Source organism: Gordionus sp. m RMFG-2023, chromosome 2 (assembly GCF_954871325.1).
Source record: "Gordionus sp. m RMFG-2023 chromosome 2, tfGorSpeb1-WG-v2, whole genome shotgun sequence".
Taxonomy (NCBI): domain Eukaryota; kingdom Metazoa; phylum Nematomorpha; class Gordioida; order Chordodea; family Parachordodidae; genus Gordionus; species Gordionus sp. m RMFG-2023.
Window position 1 is genome coordinate 12,674,614 of NC_088776.1, and position 12,205 is coordinate 12,686,818.

Genomic DNA, 12,205 nt, shown 5'->3' on the forward strand with positions numbered 1-12,205 from the left:
GCCGTTTTTGAAAATCGAATCATGCTTTTTAACAATATAGGAATTATAATATAAAAATGATTTATTATTAAAATGTAACAAAATTAATAAAAGTTAAATTATCATAAATAGTTATTCTTTATTATATCAATTTTGGTCTATTTATATAAATTATTTAATAATCAATAACTAATTATATTTAAATATTTATAATTGTTGACTTTTATATATACAATATAATTATAATCAAAAAATAAAATAAATTTATTTGTATTTTTTTTATGAATCCTATAAAGTAGTCAACTACATTTGTAGAAAAGAGCTAATAGCGCTTACTTTGCCTGATGGGTAACGCGTTACTTTTTTGGCAAATTGATAGCAGTAGGGGGGCTACTTTTATAAATTGAGTTTAACAAATCAGAATTCTATGATGTAGAACTTCTAAATATAAAAATTCAAAATATTTTGATATATTTCATATTAAGCTATACTGGTAGAATATATTTAGTTCTTTTATTAGATTGTTCATATATATTTAAATACATGTCCTTATATGTATAATATTATTTTAAATTATATGCTTTTTGAATAAAAAAATATATAAAAACTAGAGGCATATTTAATTTGTTAAATCTACATTAACATTTTCCTCTTGTATTAAAATTAAAACAGTTGTTAATCACGTGATAATTAGTATTTTAATAATTTTTTCAATAAGGATATTATATTATTATGTTACCAAAATAATATATTATTATTAGTCATGGAGAGTATTTCTGTTCCTGTTCAAGACTTAATTCGAAGAAATTCTGAACCGTTTGCATCTATGAATAGTTTAAATAATATTAATGCATCTAAAAATACTCTACACAAAATCTCACTGGATCTTACAGATTTAAAAAATAATATTAACTGTAATGATATCAACACAAAAGTAAATCATTCTCCTAGAAAATCGATAGGTCCAAAATATAAATTATTAAATGATGGAAATGTGCATTTATGCAGAATTAATCACTCAAGAAATATTATAAATAAAATATTGTCGTCTAATCTATTAAGAAGATGGGAGAATCACAATTTAGTATTATCTTCAACTGAAATATATTCAACCTCAGTAAGTTGTTTAATATTTAATTATTATATATAATCGCTTCCTTTTTTATAAATAAATGGATATATTAATTATATAACCTTTAGTGATTGCCCAAAATTTTTTTAAAAAAATTTTGCCGACCCGGCCCGAACCCAAAATTTATTTTAAAAAAATTTACCGGGCCGGCCCGAATTTATTTAAATATAGAAATTAATTTTTATAATTACTTAAAATACAAGACATATGTTATATAGCATTTAGTTTCAATAAATTAAATAAAATTTTTTTATTTTACATAAAAAATTCAATATAAAATTGATAAATTTAGATATATTTAATAAAATTTCCAAGACCCTTCCAGCTTGAATTTTTTAAAAATATTAGGCCCAGCCTGATCCCGATTATTTTAAATAGAATGCAGATCTCTAATAACCTTATTTATTATTATTTATCACAAACTTTAAATTTATAATGATCTCAAATATATTACACAAAAATAAACTTAATCACCTAGGTTTTCTAAGAAACTTAAATCTTAATCTTTTGGGTCTATTCGATCCTAATATTTTTAAAAGAATATAAGACAACACTTTTATATTGAAACTCACCTACCCATCTACTGTTAGTATAATTAATGAGAAATATTTTTGTTTATCTAAATATTCCATAAATTTTATTTAAAATATTAAACTTTTTTCAATTCTCTGGGGAACCATCTTTTAGCCCTATAACTTTTTTTAACATAAAATAACATTAAATTTTTTTTAGTAATTATCAATATTATTATCATTTTATTGAATTTATTAAACACAACATAGATATAAAGATTTGATATTATTACAGATAAATTTTGGTTAATATTGATAAGCTTTATTAAAAATTAATGATATTTAGCAAATAAATTCTCAAATTTGATGATAACTCATACATATTATATTAGTTAATGAATAATTTATAATATTTCATTGAATAAATATTTTATTGTTTTGTTTATTATTTATTCCATCTATTATTTATTTTTTTAGAAAAGAAGAAATTTGAACCTTTTTGTTGTTGAGAAAACACCTTAAAATTATAAATAATCTAATATATAATCTAATATATAATCTCCATAATCAAGAAATGAATGTTTTCATATAATCTTAATGTTATTTTTTCTATTAACTTTCCTATCATCTTAATGTTAGTTTTTCTATCAAATTTCCTATCATCTTAATGTTAATAAATCGAAGGAGACCATATAGCTCTAATGTTAAATATTTAATACACCTGTTCCATAGGCAAACGTTCTTTCCAGCTCAGCCCCCTTCCTTTTTATATATGAAACTATATTTTGATAAAGTAATTTAATTATATCAATATTTTTTTTATTGAAACTCCAGGCTTGGGAAAAAAATTTTAAAATTATTATTGGTTGGCTAGGTTTGAGAATTTTTAAAATTATAATGAGTCAGGCTGGGGTTGGAAAATATTTTTATAAATTATATTGGGCTGGGCTTAGGGAAAATTTTTTAAATTATTATCAGCTTTGACGCTTGGGAATTTTTTATTATTATTAATTATTGACGTAAAACAAATTTTTTGCAGGCCTGAGCTCGGTCTGATCAAAAAACCAAGGCCCTTATTTTATTCCAGTTCTCAACTACCAAAATTATTATGATCTTTGGTTAGGGTTGGGGAAATTTTTTCAAAATTATTAAGGCCTTGGACCTTCTTAGGAATTTTTTCAATATTAAATATTAGGCATAGGTGCTCAGCAATATTTCAACAAATAATATTGACATGGGTATCAAGTAAAAGCTTTAAATATATTTTGACTCAAAACATAGCATTTACACCTAGTTTTAATAGTTTGGACCTGGCCTAAATGGTGGAGGGGGTTATAAAGAATAAAAATTGGATATTATTTTTAAATAACAGTAACAACTATCATAAGAGTATGGAGAAAATTCTCATTCCCCGTCATTTTTGATTAGCTCAGCAATGATGACTAGGAGTAGTGTTGTTAAACGGCTCATTTTGAGCCGATTTTTAAAAACGGCTAACTCAATACTTCATCCTGAAAAATATTACGTAGGCCTGAAGATTTTGTTCATAGAAGGAACAAAGGTCTATACATATATTATCGAAATCTCGAGGCTTAGGCAATATTTTTCAGGCTAAAATTTTGAGTTAGCCGTTTTTAAAAATCGGCTCAAAACGAGCCCTTTAATAACACTAACTAGGAGCTCTGGTATTCTTAGTTATATATTTTAAATTAAGAATATCTTATGAGGTGTGATACACAAATTTACCTCTTTTTCTCCTAAATTTTAATAATTTTATAAAATATATTAATAAATAATATTTAATACCTTATATACAAACTGATTACCCCTCAACCCCGTCAATCTTGACGGGCTATTAGCTAGTATAATATAAATAAACCTGATAATATTGTAATTACATTTTTATCCTTACAAAGTTGGAAATCTTCCTCTTTGTAATAGATGGTTTTTTAATGGCAAAAAAAAATTACACCCTCTCTCTATAATTAAAATTAATATTTTTTATCAGGTGAATTAAAATTATTTTATTATTATAATGGTCTGGGTAGGTTTCAAGAATCTGTAAATATCCATGAATAATTATTTTTTGCTTAAGGATCAGATGGCTCTACCTGATATTTGCAAAATGTTTAGGCTGACTAGAAATACAGAGGGATTTTATATGATCTCAATCCAATTCTCCCTTAATTTAATAAATAAGGCTACACCTTTACTTTAACCCTAAGAATATTAGTGTTATATTTCCCTCCAACTATTCCTTTTTTGCTTGATTGAAATATCGTAATTATAAAAGGAATTTAAACATGTAAAGGGCTCCCCTCCCCCATATTAAATATTTAGTTGGATCTACTTGAGGAAAACCAGCGTAGCTCTGTTTCCACAACGAGATGGTGAAACCTTTTTATCACGTATCACGTAAAATTTAAAAAAGCTTTAGAAAAATTAGGAGATGGAAAATATTTACTATTCATTTTCATATCATATTTTGTAATAAATAGGAATATAATAAAATAGATAAACATTATCATTAAATTATCAAAATTTTTGCCGAATAATTTATTTTATAACATAATAAAATAAATATCTGGGGTTTGAGATTTCTTCCCTATATTATTATTTTTTTTAAATTGGCTACCACTAATGGATCTAAAAAATACCACTGGGATATAGACGGGCTTGGGTCATTTTTTCTATAATTATTCAGGTCTCTAACAGCTAAGTCAACTGTAGACGAAATTATATTTCGCCTATATACAATGGCGGAAATAGATTTTAATGAATGAATCGTCAGTTTGGGTTAGTATTAATGTCATTGGTTGATAATAATTTCTTATAAAATATTACAATATACTGTAACTAATTTTTGACTTTAACCCTGAGTTATATTAATCTTATGTAACAAGAGAATTAATACTTATACTTAAAGATGGGTCTAACACATATTTTATTAATTTTTTAACAGAATAATTGGCTTTAAGAAAGTTTTTATTTAGTAATCGTAATGAAAGATAATACGAAATATGAAAAAATTATCTGTTTTTACTCATAAGATTACAATCGTTATAACAAATTATTTGATGGCGTAGGTTACAGGAAATTGTTGTCTTGCGCCTTATTTTAGAGCGGCAAACTCGGCAATTACGCACACACTATTTTTTACGTGTTTTATAAAATGATAATTCGTTTCCATCTTCGATTTCCAAACGTATATTTCGTCTCAAATTTTAACAAATATTTAATCAAGTTTGAGTCCATTTTTCAGAAAGAATTAAGCTAAGGTAAAGACGTTAAACTATTTTAAAATTAGATTGCAAATCTTATATTGCTAATAATATTCAGCAGATAGAATAATTTCATAATTTCCTTTTTGATCACTTATATGGCTATCGGCTTCCAAAAATTGTCAAGAGTATTATTTATTTACAAAAAAGACTCATAAAAAGGCTATCTACGTCGCTCTTGATAAAATATTCACGGTAGAATTCTATCATTGAACAATCTGCAACTTTTTATTTTGGCATTAGGAAACTAATACAATTTTATTATTACATTATCCCTTTGGTCCTCCAAGATGAATTGTATTTTGTCTAAATCTTTCTGAAACGAAGAATAGCCGGGTTTCTGCCAAATATGACCATTTTTTTCTTTGATTATTTAAGTTGGCAACGTAATAATCGAAGGAGAAATATTACAATATCATAAAATCATCCTTCTTTATATCTGATTTGCAAAAAATCCTCCAATTCTATAATAGAAATTTCAAAATCATCTTCTATTAAATTTCATAAAAAATATTTCTTACAATACAATTTTTTTTTCAAAAATAGTTTAAAAGTTAAAAATATTAATAACTTGTGACTTAATATTATGTCTAATATTTCCAAAAATTTAAAGAAATTTAGAAGAAAGATTTTTTTGGCCATTTTTTAATTACAAATAATATTATACATACATTAAAATTGTTTCATTGTGGCCGAAAATTCAATGAAAATTAAAAGGAAGATTTTTTTGGCCATTTTTTAATTACAAATAATATTATACATACATTAATATTGTTTCATTGTGGCCGGAAATTCAATGAAAATTAAAAGGAAGATTTTTTTGGCCATTTTTTAATTCTAAGAAAAATAATATGTATATTTTAAAAATTGATCCAATATGGGTTTCGAAACATAATTAATATCGGTTCCATTCAGGGGGAGTTTAAAAATAACAGTTTTCAAGTTCGGTTTTTTTGAACTTTTTTGCATCCAATCATATAGAATTTTCTAAAGACAAGCACATTTTTTGAAATTTTCCCCTACTCTCTAAAAATAATATGTATAATTTTAAAATATTTTTAAGATTTTCTTCGATAAAATTATAAAGGAGAAAGGAGAAATTCTGTGGTCGAGAACATTTCTAATATGCCAACTTGGCTAGCTGTCTACGAGAAATATGGAAATAATTACTGCTACTTATCAATCAAAACTGATTATTAGTACAAAAGGTTTTTAACCCGGTTTATAGATCTTTTTAAAGGTTCGGTATACTTGAATGACAAATTTTTTTACGGTTCGGGTTTGGTTTTGATCCCTGCATTTTTGTGTTGGGAACTAGTTAAAAAACAAAATTTTTCAAAACCATGTGTAGATAATGGAGCCATGTTTGGTAAATTATGGTTAAAAATGGACAAAAACACTCGATGACGTATTTTAAAAGTTTAACTCGGGATTGGGGAACTTCTTTGAAAAACGGGGGCGTCATCATGTACTGTGAATTTGTTGGAAAACAATAAGGCCTCGCTCGCAGTATACTAAAAGATAAACCTAGAACTTGTTTTTATTTCTACTTTGAGGATATAATATCAAATTTTACTTTAAAATTGATTAAAAATCGAGTATTTTATTTTAAAATCATTCATTTTTCAAAGTTATAATCTCTAATTAACATTAAATATGACATTGTTTATCTTTTGTTTAAGAGAGAAAGTGGCAGTTTAAAATTCCTCCCTTAATAAATATTTAAAATTCACAAAAATCTTTAAAACGAACTTGATTTAAATGATCAATAATATCTAGAGGTACTGTACTAAAAAATAAAGAATATTTTAAAGGCATAGATGGGGTTAAAGTTTTTAAAATGTTACTTTTACGTGATAATGTCCTTTCCCTTTGGTATATTATGCCGATTATATAAAATCGATAAAATACTCTGAATTTTGATATTACGATACGATGTAGTAGGGAGTGGGGGGGGGGCACGTACTTTAAATTTAAATATATTTTTTTAAATTTTGAAATAATTTTTATTATATAATTATTTATAGCCCCTATTTTTTTCGAATATTTCTTTAACATTAAAGTATATCAAAGATAAAAACCTATATACCCGCTTCGAAATGACCGCAAAATGATATGATTTTGAAAATTATTGATGGCCCAGGCCGGGTTTAAGAATAAATTTCAAACCTGGGCGTAGTTGGAAAATCATATAATCATTTAGCATCAATTTACTATTACTGCTCATATTTTTAAATACCTGTTTAGTGATGGACTTGAAAATGGGAGTGGGGGGAGGGAATTAAATTGGGGCAAGGTTTTCAAGTAAAAATTAATCGATTATAGTATATTTTTGTAAAAAAAAGGGTCTCACCTCAGTCCTCCCTTTCTTGTTTTTCGGAAGAGTCAAGAATTAAGTGGATTCGTTTGTTAATAAAGATTAAATATATATTTATTTTTCAAATGTTTATAAAATATAATAAAAATTGAATACGACTATTATAAATCCTGGTAAAACAATATATTAAAAATGTGGCCCTGTTAGTAGTTATGCAAGGCCGCTCCATTTAAAACGATTTTTAAAAATTGAGAAACTTTCCCTTTCAGTATTTTATCCAGAATATATTATGCAAGCCTGAAGATTTTGCTCTTAGATGACACATAGGTTTGGACAACAATTAGCGAAATCTCGAGACTTTAGGCAATATTTTTCTGGCTAAAATATCGAATTAGCCGTTTTTAAAAAACGGCTTAAAATGGAGCGATTTTCCATTACTACCTGTTAATGCATTCTTAAAAAATATTTGTAATTTTTTCAAAAAAAGATATTTTTTATATAGATAATTAATTATCAATCATAATAATTTAATTATTCTTATATAAATATAATCTGATTATATAATATAGCATCAATCAAATTAAATTTTTTGGCACATTATAAAAAGCATAGAATTTTGCTACAAAGAAGCAAAAGATATGTAAACAATTTTTCTGTCAACTAAATATATCACAGCAAACAATTTCATATTTCTTCTAAAAAAATCAAAAAAATAATCTTTCAAATATTCATAGTCTATAAAAGTGGCAAACAATGTTTAAAAAAATTAAGAAATGGTGTAAGAAATTGAATTTCGCATTATATTATTTGCTGTGATTAAATCACAATAAGAATGAAAGGCTTCAATAAAGATTATTTACATCAGACCTCAATTTAAAAATTATGCATGAAATGTAAAATTAAAACAAGGGCTTAACAAAAAATTACCAAATCCTTGCATGCCTACCGAATTTACAATTACAATTTTAATTAAGGGTTAGATCATCCCAAAAATAATAAATATGACCTTTTTGAAAAGAGTATAATAAAATAAACCAATAACTTTACAATTAAATATAAAAAACGCAAAAAATTCTTTTAGGGAACAACGAAATCCATCGAATGGATAATGTCAAAGAGGTCGCCATAATATTTTGACAAGATGATATGGCGCTCCCAAATTTAAATATATCTCATCTTTTTTATAAATTAAAATTAAACACCTATAATCTAAGGGCACATTGCGATAACAACAAATAGGTTAATATCCGGTGAAATTTCCTGCACAAAAAAACCCCGAATATAAATATCCCAATTTAAAAAATTTAACATGCTTAAAAACAAGGAAATTTTTAAACGGGTATTTTTATGGGTGTCCATCGGTATTTTTGTCCCCGTTTTTTGTTCTTTTTTGTTCAGGAATCTTTCTGAGATTCTGTGCATTATGGTCATAAGGAAGATCAGCACGTAGCGGAAACGATGGGGTTAAGATTTTAAAATCCATTTTTTTTGATAAATTATTCTTCAATAAGAAGTATTACGCAAATGTTTGCTAATACGGGACGGGACTTTTAAATATACAAGAAATCGACAACGTATCTAGTTAAATCGAAAAGGTTATTTTTTATGATATTAAATAAATTATTTATTTTAAGATCCTTTCTAAAAAAATGAAATTCATATTCCCTCAGGCTTGTTGAGATAATTACCAACAATGGTCAACAGATTAAATCCCTTTAAGATATATCATCTAAAAATGGGGATTTTTGTTCATACCAAAAAATTTTCCAGAATTTTAACTTAAAGATTCTTGTTGCATCAATCAAACAAATACGATACAAACAAGACAATTAAAAGAACTTATATAAAACTAATTATCAAGATCAGATGTTCTTAAGCCACTCTATAAATAAATCAAAGACCCCAAAAATAAAAAAGGGTAAAATATGAAAAATCCAATAATATCAGATATTGCTTTATATATATAATTTCAAAATCATTGAAATAAATTTAAAAACAGGAGATTTTGATAGATATTTGGATTTATTTTTTTGAAATTTCAAAATGTGGTATAATTTGATATCCTGAGGGCGGTAGATTTTTACTTAATTTTTTTTGTTTAGACCTGGCAACCGTGGTTATTGAGCCTAAAAATTTGAACTCTACAGGAACTGGGCAAACCTTGATAGCTCAAATTTACTGAGTTAATTTACTCGTTCGGTTTAAATTATTTGTGGCTAAATTTATATTTTTTAAAATACAATATCATTTTATTTCCTGTTTTTTATATAACATTATAGATTATACATCATTATATCATACATAAATATTTTATATAATTCCATATGTTCCCAATTTTTTTTATTATAATTATATTAAATAATATTATCCTAGATATTTTTTTCGTTTATTTTTTTTTAAAGTAGGACGCAACGTGAGCAACACCTTTTAATCGAATACCAAACTTTTAATTATATAGAACTTTAGAGAAATTATATAATGTCCTCTCTTTGGGTTTGGATAAATAAGCTTAAACCATAAGAATTAGACCTATGTCTAATGGCTAACCAAACATCCTCTGCAGACCTTACGCTGTCGGGAGGAGATATTTTTGCAAATTTATAGGCCTTAATTATGGGGAAGGGGCCATAAAAAATTTTGCGAATCCTAAAGCTTTCTTTTAAAATTTTGTCGCGGAATCAACCTAATTATGAAGAATTATTAATATTGTAAAACATATTTATGGCTTAAAATTAATAATAAAAAATTTTTTGTTAGCTGGTAATGGAGAAGGGAGACTTAGAAAAAATTTTCAGTTTCAGCTTTCGATGATTTATCCATAGTTTTTCTACTTACGTTTTTCGGTAAGGTTTTTTATTTGTAGTTGCGACAGGTATTTATTTAGTTCGACTGACTGAAGGATTTTATGATGCCTTTTTGAGAAAATATTAAATTCCCAATTAAATGTTTTCTTTATTAATATATAAACTTTCGCGATAAAATTGTTTTTAGTGCTCCTACTCATTTAGATAATGTAGATTTTAATTGTCGTTTTCGTAAAATGATACCTTTTATTATCCTAATAAAATACTATAATAGTAATAGCTATTTAAATTTAGTTGTTCTTTCGTAAAATGAAACCCTTTTATAATCTCTTACAATTTATTTATCTTTAGCCGCGTTGCTTATCAAAATCTTATCGAATTTAATAGCTATTCGGAATCACAATTTGAAATTATCAAGGGTCCGGCCTGATCCGACTAATTTTTTTTTTTTATAATAGATTTAATCCAAATCTCTTATTTTAGAAATAATTTTAAGTTTGATCCCAATTAAAAACAAAAAATTAAGGAAAAATATTTACTGAGTAAAAAAAGTACCATTTAAAATGAAAGCGGAAAAATTATAAGCGCTATGGAAAAATAATAAAAAAAAAATTGGTTTTGAGATAAAATATTTATAAAACCATTTTTTGGTGGGCAATATAATTTCTTTTTTCATAACTTTACTTTTATCTACCATCTTAAAACATCTTAAAAAACTGTGATATATATTTTTATGAACATTTTTAAATGAAAAATATTACCCTTATTGAAGATTGGGAATGCGAACATCTTAATTTTTTTTATCCAAGCTTTCAAACCCGAAGTGCTATTTTGAAGGCATCAACATTGCTACACTTCATAGAATAGATGATTTCCATTATATATTAAATAATACATATACATATACAACGTAATCAATTCTTCCCCACGAGGATCTAAATGAGTAAATGCAACTTTGCATATTATAAAATTAGTTTAGAAATACGATAGCTGGACAAAAATTTTAAATATTGAATGTGTAGTATTGATATAATATTATTATATAGGATTTAGACAAAATTTTCCTAAGTTAAATATACTATTTCAGGAAGAAAAAAAATCTCGACTTTGGACTTCCGGAAATTCGAAAATATCAAAATTGTTATTTTTTTTATTAACAATAGGGTAGATTGGATCGTACATCATTTTGGTATAAGAGAAAATTATGAACATAATCGGAACGGCAAAAATTTAGGTAGTGATGATATAACCAATAGCAGATTTTTAAGGAATTTTCATACTCGTTCATACTAAAAATATATTGAATAGGTTGTGGGTGGGTAGATTTAAAATATAACGAGATAAATGCATATTTAATTATTTTTTAAGGCTATGTTCAAAACTTCAAGAAAGAAAGGTGGACAAAATTTGAAAATTTTAATGAAAATAATAAGGGAATAAGCCTTTATATAATTATGAAGTAGTATAATATTAATTTAAAAAACTTATATAATACTAATAATTTAAGTGTAAGCGAAAATTTGTGTTGGCTTTGCTTTGGCGGCCACTAATCCTATCGAATTCTGCGCATCTTTACTCTCGTTTCTGTTTTTGTCTTTAATTTTTGCTGTCATCGGCAGAGATCCAAGTTCCTTTTTAACGCCAACGTTAAAATTGGGGAAAAAATAGCCTAAGCATATCCCAAGTACAGGATGCTTAATCAGGAGATCTAGGTCATTGAAAGTATAAAGCTGAGATGATTGCACTTTATTATGTTTAGAGCCAACCTCTGACTTAGGTAATATCCCTCGTTGGGATCCTTGATCCTAGCAGAGATCCAGTTCCCCAACTCTTTAAAAAAAGTGATTTATGTCAAGAACAATTTTCTATCATTATTTTGGAAAATTCCATTAGTTTATTTAAATTTATTTTGTTAATTTTGTAAAAGTTCTCATATTTTGTAAGTTATTTTTCCCTCAAGTTTTGGACATAGCCTAAAATATAAGTTTTATACCAATAGAAGAAATGTAGACAAGCAGAAATGCATATATCATGTGAAATAAAATATAAATTAAATTACTTTATATTTATTGACTTGTAATTTGAACCTTACGCGCCAATTCGTAAATTCCTCATTTGTGTCTCGATGTTTCCTTTCCCTTATCCCTTTTACGATCTGTTAATTTTTTTAAAAATAATTT

The 12,205-nt window shown here is 25.9% G+C and overlaps 1 protein-coding gene across 1 annotated transcript in view; it reads left to right on the forward strand.

Moving 5' to 3' along the window:
- The first annotated feature begins 708 nt into the window (after positions 1 to 708).
- LOC135925460 (C-Maf-inducing protein-like) overlaps positions 709 to 12,205 on the forward strand; it is a 51,825-nt gene continuing 40,328 nt past the window's right edge. Inside the window, exon 1 of the mRNA XM_065460791.1 lies at positions 709 to 1,096. Within this exon, the coding sequence (XP_065316863.1) occupies positions 743 to 1,096 (354 nt within the window). The 5' untranslated portion in view covers positions 709 to 742. The remainder of the gene's footprint in view (positions 1,097 to 12,205) is intronic.